Source organism: Dromiciops gliroides, chromosome 4, assembly GCF_019393635.1.
Source record: "Dromiciops gliroides isolate mDroGli1 chromosome 4, mDroGli1.pri, whole genome shotgun sequence".
NCBI classification, from domain to species: domain Eukaryota; kingdom Metazoa; phylum Chordata; class Mammalia; order Microbiotheria; family Microbiotheriidae; genus Dromiciops; species Dromiciops gliroides.
Window position 1 is genome coordinate 297,232,249 of NC_057864.1, and position 15,999 is coordinate 297,248,247.

A 15,999-nucleotide genomic window follows, 5' to 3' on the forward strand; every position below is an offset into this window, starting at 1 on the left:
AAGTTATATAGTAAATCCCAGCAGAGCTGGGATTTGAAAGCATGTCCTCTGATTCCAGAGTCAGTGTCCTTTCAATTGATCCAAGGCTTTTTATCTCTGTGTTACTGTTGAACAAGAATATAGAGTCCTTGATTTTTAGGTGTATTAATGAGTTGTGGGTTGGAGTTTGCTAAGAGTAAAAAGACATAGATTTTTAGGGTGAGGAGAGTTGGAAGATAGGGAATATTTGGCTGTTAGAGTCTCAGTCTGAGATCTGATCTTTCCTTGGTGAAAGTTTTTCCTTCCTGACACTTAGTCTCATTTTTCTACCCATATCCTCAAGCCTCATAATTTTGAGTCCTACTCTTGAAAGAGAAGAGTGGTGATTTTCAGAACACATGTTCCAAGGGAATGTGCTCTAATGGGAGCATGGGGTTTATTTTTTGTGTTAGATACTTGTGTAGGTATCCTTGGTAATCTGACTGCCTTCTTCCAGTGTCTGTTAAGGGAACACTTTTGATGACTTGCCATCCTCTAAACAGTGTTATAGGAGATTGGGTTTTTGGGGAATCAATACCATCAACTCCAGCCTAGGGATGCTGGAAGGACAACAGAATTGGGTGAGCAACGAGTCGTTTTATCTATGATTGTTCATTGTGCTTCTTGGAGAAAAGGAGATTCTCATCAATGAGATGCCTAAAATTTTTACTCAGAGATGATTTGGTAATGATCTTGGGTCATATGACCCAGGGAGGAAATTTAATAAGCTGGAACATGGCTGGATACCAGCTTGTGCCTATCTAATTCCACAGCTGCATCAGAATGGTTTGAGTGAGACTTCTCTAGGTAACCCTTTTTGCAATGCTGACAGCTAAGCAAATGTAGTTAATTGGGACATAAGATCATCGATTTAGAACATCTTTTTATAGATGGGAAAGTGTAACACTCAGATGTTAAATGACTTTTCAAAGATTACAAGTTAGTAATAGAAGTGACATCTTCAATTGCTCCCTATCTATTGAATGTTTCTTTATTGTCTACAAATATACTCATGTCTCCCCCGTCCTCAAAACAAACACATGGTCTATTCGTTCCCTCTAGTTGTTGTCTTCCTATAACCTTCCTCCCTTTTGTGGCTGACTCCTTGAGAAGGCCATCTACATACAATCTGTCTCCATTTCCTTTTCTCCTTGACATTTTCTATTTCCTCTTCTTTTTGACACTTTCTTCTCTGCAGCTTTTTCTGGTACTGCTCTCTCCCAGTTTCCCTCCTATCTGTCTGAACATTCCTTCTCTGTCTCCTGTGCTGGATCTTCATTAGTGTCATGCCTGCTAACAGTGAGTGTTTCCCAAGGCTCTGTCTTTCTTTATATTATTTCATTTGGTGATCTCATCAACTCCCATGCTGTCAATCATCATCTCTAGAGATGACCCTTAGATTTTCTTGTGCAGCTCTAAACTTATCTAATGACTTCTAGTCGTGTGTTTCTAACTACATTTTAGACATCTTTAATTGGATGCCCTATACACATCTTAAATTCAACCTGTCTGTAACTGAGCTCATTAGCCTTCCTCTCCTCCATGTCTCCTCCCTTCGGTTCCCCTTCTTGCCTTCCCTGTTACTGTTGAGGAAATCACCATTCTCTCAGGCATCCAGGCTCAAAACCTAGATATTAGGGGCAAGGCTAACACCAGTACTCTGTTTGTTCTGTTTTGATGTTGGGATGAAATGAGGCACTCCCAAGTGATTGAGCAGTTAACAAAAAGCGGTTTGCTTTATTTTAACCTAATAGTGATATACACCAAATTTACAATGGCATTTTGCTTTTATAGACTTCCTCTTCCATCTCTATATGGAAACATTAATCCTAACTCTAGCCAGCAGGGCAGGGTATGGTGACTTTTATGGTCTTCAGACATCCACCAAGTCAGAGGGGCTCTAATAATTTGGGTGGGGCTTTTTATGTCCTAAGGTAACCAAGAAGCTGAATCAAGGGAGGCAGGGGCCAATCAGGCCTCTGGGAGTGCTTTGTTCTCTTCTGGAGAAAACTTATCTTTGTCGCAAGGAAAAAGGGAATCCTATTCCTATCTTACTAGGTGTCTTCAGTTCCCCTTTCTCATCCCTCATGTCAAAACTTTTGTCAACCTCTGTCAATTCTACCTTCAGTACATTTGTCTTATACTCCCCTTCTCTGACACTGTCGGCACTATGGTGTGGGCCACCATGGCCTCACGCATCTCCTCATTTCATTCTGTCCTCCATTTAGGTGCTAAAGTGATCTTCCTAAAGCAGTTTCAGTAGGTTGGACTTGCATTTCATTTTATATATTTAAAGAAATTATTGTGAGAAGGGGACTATAGGCTTCACCAAACTGCCACACAGTCTGATCTAGAATATCCAGGGCAATAGTGGGGGGAAAACAGTGATGAAGGGGGAATAACCCTCCCAGGTCTCAGATTATAAAGTACTAATTATCAAAAGTATTTGGAGCTGGTTAAAAAAATTAGTGGAACAGTCTAGGCAAGGAAGAATCAGAAATAATTAGACTGAATTACCTACCCAGTGTTTGGTAGGCTATAAAACATATACTACCTGGATATGAGCTTATGGCAGAGATTACTAGGAAAATTGGAAAGCATTCAGGCATAAAATAGATTTAGGTCTATATTCTATACCATAATAGATAATATTTATTACATGGAATTGAAAAGAAAATTACCCTAATGAATGAGAAGAGAATTGGTTAATTGGGAAACCCCCTCTACTAGTGTGTAGATCAAAACCTGCTGTGTAATTTATTATTGTCACCTGAGGCACTGAGAGGTCCACCTTACAGTGGTCACATATTTATTTGTCAAAGCTAGATTGCTGCTGGTGTGCAGGGACTGTTTCATTTTTTCTTTGCTTGGCACAATGCCTTACACACGATAAATGCTTAAAAACTCTTTAGTTGAATTTGTCTGCCTTATAATTTTGCAGGGGGTCTGGTTTGACAACCATAATTAAAGGAACTGTAGAGAAATGGCTCCTAAAATTCATTATTCACTAAAAATAAATTGATATTTTAAAAATGTGATGTATTTGATTAGGTGGCTGTAACTTGAAGAACAAATCTACTCAGTCTTTGGAGTGCTGTGCCGAGCTGCTGGGTTTGGATCGAGATGATCTTCGAGTGAGTTTAACCACAAGAGTCATGCTTACAACAGCAGGGGGCACCAAAGGAACAGTAATAAAGTAAGTTATTAAATGTACAAATATGTCTCAAAGTTTTCAGAGTAATTTTTTTCTTGCAAATGTGTTGCTTTTTATAGTTTGCTTACTTTCATTCTTTCTTTTATAATTATTCCAGAACTGAATTTTTATGCTTTTTAAAATTTCCCAAGATAAATGGTGACTGCCATGTTCCTTGAAGTCATTTAAAATTTCAAAAAATATAGTTGAGTAAGACCTGGCATAGGCTTCCAAGAATCCAGGGTCACCTTTATAAGGCACTAAAAGTAGGAATTTAGCATAATAGCTGGTATTTTAAAGTGAATAACTAAAACAAAAAAGCTATTGGAGACAGCTTTGGTTTGGTTCAAAATAAACACATAGCTTGCTTTTTTTATTGTAGAATGTGTCAGATGAAGTGTCAGACGACTACAGTGGGAAAGTTTCTTAAATTGCTTATAAAATGTGAAAAAATTGAAAGTGTACACAGTATTGTAGGGGAAATATGTATTTTTTTTAAAAAGAGAATTGGCTGTTTTTCAGCCTTTGTGAAGCAGTCATTTATCTCTAATATCTTATAAAACCTTGATTAATTATGGTATACACCACCTTACACCCAAATCACAAAAACAAGCCTGAATTAGAGATTTATTTTATTTGGTGTTTTTTTGTTTTTTTGTTTTTTGGTGGGACAATTGGGGTTAAGTGACTTGCCCAGGGTCACACAGCTAGTAAGTGTCAAGTGTCTGAAGCTGGATTTGAACTCAGGTCCTCCTGATTCCAAGGCCAGTGCTTTATCCACTGCACCACCTAGCTGCCCTCAGAGATTCATTTTAAAAAGCAAAATTAGGTCTACCTCTAGGTTATGCCTGAGGGTCAGTATACATTCAGCCCAATCTCCTAGGAGTTAGATGAAATGGAAGGAGGAAGAGAGGAGAAGGTGGAAAATGACAGAACCTTGAGTAATGCCTATATAGGCAGCAGACCCAAAGGAGGGGAACAAGGCAGTTAGAGATGTACAGGAGAACTCAGAAAATACAGTGTTACAGAAGCTAAGAAAGTGCAGTGTCCAGAAGAAAGATAGAATCCATAGAATCCAATACTACAGAGAAGTCAAGGAGAATGATGCCCAAGATAGGCTGATGAAAATTAGGAAGAACACTGGCTTTGGAATCAGAAGACATAGATTCAGATTTTGCCTCTGATCCTTACTACCTCTGGGATCCTTGGGGCAAGTACAATACAATAGAATAAATATTTATTAAGCTCCTATTATGTGCCAGGCAATGAAGGAAAAGAAAGAGCTTTTGCCCTCCAGGAGCTTACAGTCTAATGGGGGAAGACAACACACAAAAAGAAGGTGAAAAGGAGTGGGATAAGAGGGTTGGGAGGAGGGTTTTTTGCGCCATCTTTTAGTCCTCCAAAGAGGACAGAGGCAACTTAGGGGACTGATGAGTTTGGAGTCCCAAAGCTGACGCAATCTCCATGATTGTTTTCTTGGTGATAAGCTTTTCCTTATAAGGGGGTGGGGAGAGGATGATGGTAGTGGTGGTCAACATCAAGCAGTGCTTCTGGAGGAAAATGAAGTCACTTAATTTCTCTATGACTCAGTATTCTCATCTATAAAATCTGTATTAGCCTCCGATATCCCTTACAGCTCTTAATCTTTGATCTATGATAATTGGTGACTTTATAGAGGCTTTATTATAATATTTGAAGAGGAAGTTAAATTGCAAGACATTGAGGAATAAATAGTTGGTAAAGAAATGGAGACAGCTAGTATAGATTCCTTTTCCAAAAAAATTTTGATGAAAAGGGCAAAAGATAAGAGAATAAAAAATGAATATAGGACCAGGGTCATGGATGAAGGGGTTTGATTTGTCAAGGAAAATGGGATACTTCTTCCTTTGAGACTGGAATAAAGGTGAGCTATTTAGGTGAAGACAAAGTAAAATTATTTAAAGGGTACACAGAAGAGAATTCAGGACTGTACATAAGTTTAATCTCACAACTGGAACTAGGATGGGATGGCTGAGCTTTGTTCAAGGCACTGACATTTGGAGGAAGGGTATATTTCTTCCTACTGAAGAATACTCTGCCTACCCAGGCTGCCTACCTTTAGGGTCTTTTAGCCCAAAGCTTCTTAAACTGTCGGTTGCAACCGTATATAGGGCCATGTAATGGAATGTGGGGGTCACAAAAAATTTGGCAACAGTAAAAGGTTATGTATACCTACATACCCAGGGTCACGTAAAACTTTCTTGGATGAAAAGGAGTTGCAAGTAGAAAAAGTTTAAGGAGCCCTGTTCTAGCCTAGTAGACTCATGCTGATGTGCTGATTGGCCTTGGGACCTATGCCATATGGGAAGTCCAGAATCAATGTGAAATCATTTGTTCAGGGGTGGAAGGCAGCATCAAGCGCAGGAGTCAGTGGCATATTGTCCATCCCCTCCTCACTCATAGCTCTCTCCAGTCCCTATCTGTTCACTTTGGTACTTTCTATTGTTAACATACTTCTCTTTACCCTAAATCTCTACCTCTCACTTTCCTTCCATATTTTCATATTCATGAAATTAATCCTTCTGAAAACATCTTTTGGCCCCCTCTCTGATACAGGGCATAGAGGAAGAATTGTCATACTCCTTGATCCCCACTGTTACTTTCAGATCCTCTCCCAGTCACCATCACTCAGCAGCTACATTTCTTCCTTTAAAGATGACTCTGTGTCCCTATCTATAGATTTACCTCTTTTGAAAACACTGGCTTCCCGATTTATCAGTTTACTCATATCCTTTGATCTCTCATCTACCTCATTCTGTCTGCCTCATTCATGAATAACAGCAGCCATGTCATAGACCCTCCCCAACATAGTCAGTTAAATTTGCTTAATTGTGGTATTCAACCTTGGTTTCTTCATCTGTAAAATGAAGGAGTTAGTCTAGATTATTGCTGAGGTCTCTTGCATATCTAAAATAAATGATTTCATGGGAAAATTAGAGTAGAAATTGTTGGGAAGAGTGCTTCTTCCTTTAGATTTCCATATGTAAAAGCATATTAATTCTTGTAAGTTTTAAGTTCCAATAACTTTTTTAGATGAATCTTTAAGAAATTGTAATAGTTCAGTTGTGAATTTTGTACCACTTCTACCCTTTGCTTTTCTGGTACCTGTGGAGACCTGGTTTCCTTTGAATGACCTTGCATCCCTGTACCTTTTATGATTGTGGTGAAGGGGAATTGGAATATTCCTTGTTTCCAAATTCTACTTCGAAATTCTTTCTCTACTTTGATCACTTAGCAACTTCTCTTTTGAGGGTCATGCAGTCTAAATTTCTCAAATAATTCAGATCCTGGTGGCTGTTTTTTACTGACCTCTAGGATAGTTTCCCTCCTTTCTTAGTGAATTGAGTCCCAGGCTCACAACCTTCCTTTTTTCTACCACTCTGACTTCTTATTTCCCCACTTTGCTCAACTTTCAGGACTTAAGGCATCACTCTACCTCAGCCATACTCAGGGATGGTTATAGCCTTGCTCTTCTCATGTTCATGTTTGAGAAATCTGAAGTTCCCATATATGATTTTTTTTATCCTTGTTCTTTACTCCTTCTAAATCTACTTCTTATTCTCATTCTGATTTCTAGTTCCTTAATCCTTCAGTGCTGTACTAGGCCATCTCCTCAGCTGCGTCTACACTGTCTTTTACCAATCTTAATTTCTTGGTCAATTAATTAAACTCTCTTCTTTGGTCTTGAGTCACTTATTCCTTTGTTGTGTCACCCATCATTCCTTGACAGAACTACTACCTGGACTATTCCTACCAGCTGCCTTCTTTGATCCTACTCACATGCTAGCGAATGGAAATGTAGGATATCATGAAACAAAGATGACTGTGGCCACTACACATTCATGCTACTTAATTTCAACTGGGTCTTCACAGCAGCTAGCCAGTTCTCTTTTTCCTCCCTAATTTATTCATTATCTCCCTCACCACAGTATCCATTCCAAACCTTTTGTTCTTTCCTTAAGCTTCTCATGTGATACCTTCCCTTAACTATCTCAGCTGAGGACCATGCCTAATATTTCACAGACAAATAAATTGAGGATGTTTGTTGAGAGCTTCCTCTTCATATTATATCCTTCTGACATCAAGCCCTACTATTTTTCCCTCATTCTGGCCTTTTGCTTTCTAAGGCCGATAACAGTAGATGTAACCTCAATCTCACTTCCCATCTCCTCCAACATGTTTCCTCAACTGTTATGTCCATTCCCTCTTTCATCTTCAATCTTTCCCTATCTACTCATTTGTTTTCTGCTTTCTATATCTTTCTATATATCTTATCTTCTTCTTTTTTTTTTTTTTGGTTAGGCAGTTGGGGTTAAGTGACTTGCCCAGGGTCACACAGCTAGTGTGTAATTTAAGATTCTAAATGTGGGTTCTAATCTGTTCCCCCAGTTTTTGGGGAAACTGACTAAAATCACTGATAAAATGAGTTTAGGTTTTTAAGGGTTTATTGGAAAATAGAAAAAGATCGAGAACAGAATTCCAACAGCCTGGCATTCCTATCTTTCCTCAAATTTCCTGTGAAGTCCTCTGCCGCCACCACCATCAAGTCAGGAACCCAAAAGAGAGAGAGCTCTCTGCGCAGGCTCCCTTTCCTCCTTCCTCCTCAAGTTGATTGGCTGGTAGCCTTGATAGACAGCACCCATGAGTAAACGTCATTTCCTGACGCCAAGGAAAAGCCACAATGCCTCTGAGGCATTTTCCTCATGGCGGAGCTTTCCCACAGCAAGTCTCCAGTAGGTGGCATCATTCTAATCATTACACTAGTAAGTGTCCAGTGTCTGAGGCTGGATTTGAACTCATGTCCTCCTGAATCCAGGGCTGATGCTTTATCCACTGCACCACCTAGCTGCCCCTATGTCTCTTATCTTTAAAAAAAAAAATCCTTTACTAGGTCCTCCGCTCAAAGTTACTTATCATCCTATTGCTTCCTTCCTCTTTTCAGTTTAATTTGAGAAAGCAATTTAACTAATTTAAACTAATTAAAACACAACTTATTATCTTTCCCCTAAAACCCTTCTTTCTTTCAAACTCTCCTATTGCTCTTGAGGGTACCACCATCTTCTCAGTCACCCAGACTTGTAACATTGCTATCATTCTTAACTCATTTCTTACACTCTACATATTCAATCTGTTGCCAAATGTTTTGGTTTCTACCTTCGCAAGATCTTGTGTATGCACACCCACCCTCATGGTGATGAACTATTGTAATAGCCTTTTGGCTAGTTACCTTGCTTGAAGGCTCTCCACACTCTATCCACTTAGAGGCTAACGTGCTCTTTCTAAAGCACAGATTTGACTATATTATACCCCTACTAAGTAAATTTCAGTTGCTCCATATTACCTTTAGGATCAAATATAAGATCCTCTCTTTGACATTTAAAACTCTTCACAAACTGGTCCCTTCCTATCTTTCTAGTTTTCATATACTTTATGATCTATCAGTACCTGTCTTCTAACTGATTCTCACTCTTTTTAAAGTCATCTGGATTCCTACTTTATCACTTGATGGAAACTATTCTCTCCCAAGTTATCAGTGATCTCTTTAATTGCCAAATCTAATGATGTTTTCTAAATCCTCATCCTTCTTGACTCTGTAGTGTTTGCTAGTGTTGATCACCTTTTCCCCCAGATACTCTCTCCTCTCTGGACTTTTCGTGATTTTACCTTCTCTTGGTTCTTTTCCTACCTGTGTGTTAACTCTTTTTCAGTTTTCTATGCTGAATCTTCTTGCATGTTTCCATGAGTGCTCCCCAGACTCTGTTCTAGGCCCTCTTTTGTTTTCTTACTATACCCTCTCACTTGGTGATCTCATCAGCTTCTGTGGACTCATTTATCATTTGGATTGTAAAGATCAAATGTGGTAACATCTGTAAATTTCTTTTCAAACCTTAAAGCATTATAGATAGATAGTTGTGATGATTCCTAGATTGATTTATCCAACTCCAGACTTCCTCCTGAACACCAGTCCTGAATTACCAGTTGCTTATTACACATTTCAGATTCTATGATCTATAGGCACCCCAAACACAACCTGTCCAAAACAGGACTCGATACTTTCCCTCCCAAACTTAGCACTCTTCTGAACTTCCCTCCTGCTATCAAACACATTATCATTCTTCTGGTCACATGGGTTCACATCTATGATATCTTCCTTGAATCCTCAATCTCACAGATTTCACATACCCAGTTTTTCACATCTTGTGATTTCTTTTCTACAACATACTTGCATTTCTTTCCAATCACACAGCCACCATCCTAGTTCAGGCCCTCATTATTTCTTGCCTGAAATATTTCAGTAACCTTCTAATTCTTCCTCCCTCCTAAAGTTTCTCCTTACATTTTTCACACAGCCACCAAATTGAATTTCTTAATTTCTAACAAGGCTACTCCCACATTCAGTAACTACACTGGCTCTTTATTACCGCAAGGATTAAATACAAGTTACTTTTTTGATGTTCTCTTTATACTCTGTGGTTGTTAGTACAAAAGCAGCAACTATTTTTCTGGTGGCCTTTTTGCAAATATTTAACCATGAGTATTGCAATGTTAGATGATCATATGTCCCATAAAATAATATTTCTTGTTCCCTTTGAGAGTACTAAAAAAACCAGACAGCTTTTTTTTGTTTCTCCATGGAATATCCCTAAGTAATTTATACACTTAACTGCAACATTTTTCTTCTGACTTTTTAGAGTGAGAATATTAAGATTGATATAATTCAGTTCTTCCACTAGTATGACAAATATATATATATATATATATATGTTTACACACACACATATATTTATATATGCGTTGTCTCTCCTATAACGATGAAATCTCTTTGGAGGGCAAGCACTGTTGCATTTTTATCTTTCTATCTCCATCACTGAGTACAGTTTTCGGTATATAATAAAGATTTAATAAATGCTTATTGATTAAGTGATTGACTATTAAAAAAGAGCTCATATTTACAGTACCTACAGCCAAGTTGTGGTTTATAGATGTTTAACAACTGTTACCACTCTCTTCTCCCTTTTCTGCTACTCTGTCCCTGTCACTGAAGAAATGGAAGGGGGCTGCTCAAGACTGAGGACCATTTTGCATTTTTCTTGGTTTTATGGGTTACCGTGGCTAAGGGATGCTTCACCAGGTAGCCAGCCTACCTTATTTTTTAATTTTAACTTAATTTTAATTTTTTTGGTGGGCAGTGAGGGTTAAGTGACTTGCCCAGGGTCACACAGCTAGTAAGTGTCAGGTGTCTGAGGTTGGATTTGAACTCAGGTCCTCCTGAATCCAGGGCCAGTGCTTTATCCACTGCACCACCTAGCTGCCCCCCAGCCTACCTTATTTAGTGCTTTACTTTCCTTAGGTATAACTGAGCTGGTCCTTGGAAAGCAGAGTAGGTCTGTTGCTGGGTGCTATGTTTGAAACCTTTCTGGCAGGATAGAATGTGCCAGAGCATGTGTTTTATTGACATAGATCTTGAGAATCCAGCGTTACCTCAACACCACACTGAGACATTGAAATGAGACCTGGTGGGAGAATTGTATGATAGACCTATACAAAAATGTAAGTTTTACGTATTGATGCTAGCCTAATACATTTAAATGGCTTTATTTATTGACTTAACTCTACATTTGTGAACCTAATGCAAGGCTGTCATATTGTATGCCTCAAGTTATTTTTATGAAATGTTTGAACATTTTTGTATTGATTTTGCAGGGTACCCCTGAAGGTGGAGCAAGCCAACAATGCACGTGATGCTTTGGCAAAAACTGTCTATAGTCATCTTTTTGATCATGTGGTGAACAGAGTAAATCAATGCTTTCCTTTTGAAACATCATCATTTTTTATCGGAGTGCTAGATATTGCTGGTTTTGGTAAGTTTGATATACTTTTATATTTTCTTAAAGTTCCCATGCCTTTTCTGGCATGCTGTCACTATGTACCTTAGAGTTTAGACTGTTAAGTTCCCCTATTATTTGAGGAATACTCCTGAGAAATTCTTGGGATCAGCAAAAGATCACCTGGGGGAATTAGCAGTGATTACTTCTTTTTCCCCACCTCTGACACCAGTAAACTTGGCTCTATCTCTCTCCAATTTTCTGTTGCCCTACCTTTCATCTGTGCTCTATGAGAACCATCCTCCTTTGTGGTAGAAGGGAAAAATGTGGGGTTTAGAGTCAGAGGACTTGAGGTTAAATCCATGCTCTGCCATTGGTAACAGCCTGTGTGATTTTACCTCTTTGGACCTCAGGGGTTTTAACTACATAGTTTTCAAGGTCCTTTCTAGCTACATATTTGTGGCCCTGTAGACTTGGATCTCTTACTTTCAGCTTCTTTTCATCCCTGGTGCTCACTGAAACCTAGATTTCTCCTGAAGATAACTCTTGGCACCAGCTTCAAAGCCTGCTCTTTCTCTCATACTTCTTGGTACACTGGGCTCAGCGGAGTAGGGATATTTGTTTTTCCTGCTGTTTTCATATCCACTTGCTGGACTATTCAACTACTTCTTTTCCTTTAAAGTTATTTCCATTTTGTCCAAATCCTTGATCCATTATAGCTCCACTAACTGCTTCAGTTTTTCTCCACTTTAGTTTCTCTCTTCTTTTAACGACCTATCCTTTCTTTTCCTTAGCCCTCTCACATTCCATAACCTGAGTAATTATTTTATCTATTCTTACCTTGCTCCCTCTCCTCCTACCTCCAACATGCTGTTCCTCCCAAGTTTGGCTGAATTTGCCTCATTAATAAGATTCCTAACCATGACTCTTCTTATTTATTATATATTTTTCTTAATACACTATTTTCTTATTTATGTGTATTTACATTTTTATTTTATGAATTAAATAGCAAGCTGATGGTACACAAATGAAAAATTCAAAAGACTTGTAGGAATTGTTTTTATTTTGACAACTTATTTCAATGACTTAATTATATCTAGAACTGGACATCCAATATACATCTTAAACTCAACATGTCCAAAACTGAACTCATTTTCTTCCCTCCTAAACTCTCCCTTCCTCCTTATTTCCCTATCATCTTCCCTGTTCCTCAGGGAGGAACATTCTCTTTCACTACCCCCATCCGATCTCTTGCCAAAGCCTGTCAGTTTCACCTTTGCAATATCTTTCAAATATGCCCCCTTTAGGGGCAGCTAGGTGGTGAAGTGGATGAAGCACTGGCCCTGGATTCAGGAGGACCTGAGTTCAAATCCGGACTCAGACACTTGACACTTACTAGCTGTGTGACCCTGGGCAAGTCACTTAACCCACATTGCCTCACAAACCGCCCCCCCCAAAAAAAAAGACAAAAAAATCCCCCTTTTCTCCTCTGACAATAGCACCATTGTAGGGCAGACCCTCATCACATTATGTCTGGATCATTGTAGTAGCCTGCTGGTGAGTCCATCTGCTTCAAGTCCTTCCTCACTCAATTCAAACTTTATTCAACTACCAAAATAAATATCTGAAAGCACAGAGACCCTGTCTGTCCCTCCTACTTAGTAATCTCCAGTGTCTCCCTACCACCCCCAGGGTAAAATACAAAATCTTCCCATAGTCCTCTTATAACCAAGTCCGTCACAACCCAGCCATCTCCTGACTTTCCGGTTTTCTTACTGAATTGAAGAGTTTGTGTCAAGGAGTAAAGTGTGACACTTACCTCCTTACTGTTCCACGAACAAGAAACTATTTCTGATTCCAGATGTTTTATTTGGCTCTCCCCCATGCCTGGAATACTCTCCCTTCACACCTCTACCTCCTGCCTTCCCGGGCTTCCTTTAAGTCCCATCTTCCAAGAAACCCTTTCTTAGACCCTCTTAATTCTAGTGGCTTTCTTATGTTAATTATTTTCTGTTTATTCTGTAAATTACTGCTTTGAACATATTTGTTTGCTTGTTATGTCCTCATTAGATTGTGAGCTCCTTTAGGGCTGGAATTATCTGTTACCCTTTTTGTATTTATAGCTCTTAGCACAGTGACTGAAATGTAGTAGGTTCTTTGTGTTTATTGTATATGTTGTTTGAAATCATCTTGATATTAACTATGCATCTATACCTCTCTTATTGTATTCAGTCAGTAAGAGTGAGTCAGTTAACATTTATTAAGCCTACTATGTGCTAGGCACTATATTAAATGCTGGGGATACAAAGAAAGGCATAAGACAGTTGCTCTGTGGCATGATGATGTCCTGCAGCTGGGCTAAGGAGGTTAGAGTTTCAGAATTAGGTTCATCATGCAGAATGATGAGTTTGTGGAGATCATGATGTTCAGGATGAAGTGGGAAATGATCAGGCGAATTTTTGGGCCCCCTCCATAAATGGTGGAGGATTTGTGAGGAACTCCCAGATGCCCACACCCTACCTTCTACAGTCAGAGGAGGGAAGAGCCCCAGATGCAAGAGCTTAGAGGCAAGTGGATCAGTCTTAGGCTGTTACAATAATCTAGGAGGTGAAGAGGACTAGAACTAAGGTGTTGGCATGTGAGTGGAGAGAAGGGGACAGATGTGAGATGTTATGGATATAAACTTGACAAAACTGCAGCTAACTGGATACAAAGGATGAGGGAGAGTGAGGAATCATTGTTATGGGAGTGATATTCTACATCATATAAAGTACTGTAATACTAATGGTAGTTGAATACTTTTTGTGCTCTTTTACCATATGGTGCATGACGCTACTCCTAGGCAGTAGCTGAGTCAAACATTTATTAAGTGGCTGCTGTGTACCAGGCACTGAGAATACAAAGAAAGGCAGAAAACAGTTCTTGCACTCAAGGGGCTCACAATCTAATGGGGGAAGACAACACATAAAATGAAGCTGAGAAGCTGGGGGGGGGCGGGGATGAAAAGGAAAGGACATCCTGGGGGCACGATGAAGTCCAGAAGAGTGGGAAATGAACAGATGGCTGCCCAGAGTACTTTCCTGAAATGGAAGAGGAACTTTGTACTGCCCACTTTGTACTCTCTCCAGTGAGAGGGAGAAGGACAGGGAGAGGGAGAGAGTTGGCACCAGGGGCAGGGACCTGAGATGAGAGTTTCAGGGTTGATGTGATCTTGCAGGGTAATGAGATTCTGTAAAGTCCAGAGGAGTGCAGCCAGGTGGGAAATGATGCAGCTCAGCAGTTATATTAGGCTTTTGTATCTTTCTGTGGAAAAAAAAAAAAAAAAGCTTCCCCCACCCACCCAGTGCTATGCTGAATAAGACCTCTATACAATACAGCTATTTCTAAAGTATTCTATTTTAGAAATTTAATGTAGCATATCTTTTTCTAACCAGTTTGTGTTTAATAGAATTAAAACCTTAGGAGAAGTATTATATGGTAGTATAGAAAAGTGAATGTTATTTACAGCTATTGATTTTTGTCTAATCTGGATTTGTCTTTGGTGCAATTAAAATTTATTTTAAGAAAAATTGATGTAACTGGTCAGATAAAGATTATTCACTGTAGTTTTTTATTTTCTCTTTCAGAGTACTTTGAACACAACAGTTTTGAACAGTTTTGCATCAACTATTGCAATGAAAAACTACAACAGTTTTTCAATGAAAGGATTTTGAAGGAGGTAATATACAATATGCCTGTTGGTTCAGTTATAATATAGATTTTTAGAGTAAAAAAGTAAAAGTGGTTTTGATTTGTTTGATTTGCTAAACATATTACTATTGATTTTCAGCATAACTACTGAGTATAATACTCTATGTATTTTCCTGTAACACATTTCCTCTCTCTCCTTTTAAGACCTTTAATAATCTGATTTCTATATTCTTTGTGTTTTTATATTTTTATAACAGTGCTTTATAATCTATATTCAAAATTTAGTAAAGCATTCAAGTGGTAAAACTTTTCCTACAAAACTCTCCAGTATACCACCTATTGGGGATAAAAATTTCTAAAGATATAAATACTTCACTATTTAATTACATAAGTCGATTTAGGATCATCAGTGTAGATAGATAGGCTTCCTGCCTTCCTTTTTTCTGTCTGTCCAAACTTTTGGGGTAGGAGGAGCAGTGAGGCCGTTGAAATTAAGTGACTTGCCCAGTGTCACGCAGCTCACACGTGTCAAATATCTGAGCTCAAATTTGAATTCAGGTCCTCCTGACTCGAGCTGGTGATCTATGCACTGCACCACCACCTAGCTGCCCCTAGATAGATATCTTTTCAACTGTTTCAGGTTGCAACCCATTCATGCTTCTTATGCCCTACCTTATATCCTCCATAGAGAATCTATGTAAAGTCCTGGCAGTCAGCTTCTAGATGTGTGTGGTTTTTTTTTTTTTACATTGCATGTGTAAGAGTGTGGCACTTGGGCTGTCTTTATGTTATTATTTGTCTTGGTTATGTGGCTAACTCTATTTTCCAAATTTAAATTTCCTCATTCTGTTTGGCCTCTTTTCTGTATTTGCGACTTGGCTACTCCATGCATTCCTTGCTTCCAACTACCCTTCTCTGTTCCTCACACATGGTATTACATTGTCTTATCTTTCCTCCTTTACAGAGACTGTCCCCTATGTCTGGAATAAACTTCTTCATCTCCACCTCACAGAATCTCTCTCATCTTTGAAGAGGCAACTCAAACAACACCATCTCATACACAAAGTTTTTCACCCAAGTGTCTTTCCTAAATACCTTGCTTGTAACTACTTTGTATTTTATATTCTATATACATACACTTATATATATATATATACACATATATAGACATACATACATATCTTTATCTCTATATCAATCCATCTATCCATCTATCCATCTATCTAATCTTCT

General features: G+C 38.7%; 1 protein-coding gene across 5 annotated transcripts in view; it reads left to right on the top strand.

Annotated features, from left to right (window-relative positions):
- Window positions 1–15,999, top strand: part of MYO6 (myosin VI) — a 217,478-nt gene that overhangs the window by 134,946 nt on the left and 66,533 nt on the right. For all 5 annotated transcript variants that reach the window (XR_006356388.1, XM_044003763.1, XM_044003764.1 and 2 more), the window contains 3 exons: window positions 3,070–3,214; window positions 10,955–11,112; window positions 14,703–14,794. Coding sequence is in view for 4 of the 5 variants with exons in the window: in XM_044003763.1 (XP_043859698.1) it covers window positions 3,070–3,214; window positions 10,955–11,112; window positions 14,703–14,794 (395 nt within the window). In the remaining variant the exon portion in view is untranslated. The remainder of the gene's footprint in view (window positions 1–3,069; window positions 3,215–10,954; window positions 11,113–14,702; window positions 14,795–15,999) is intronic.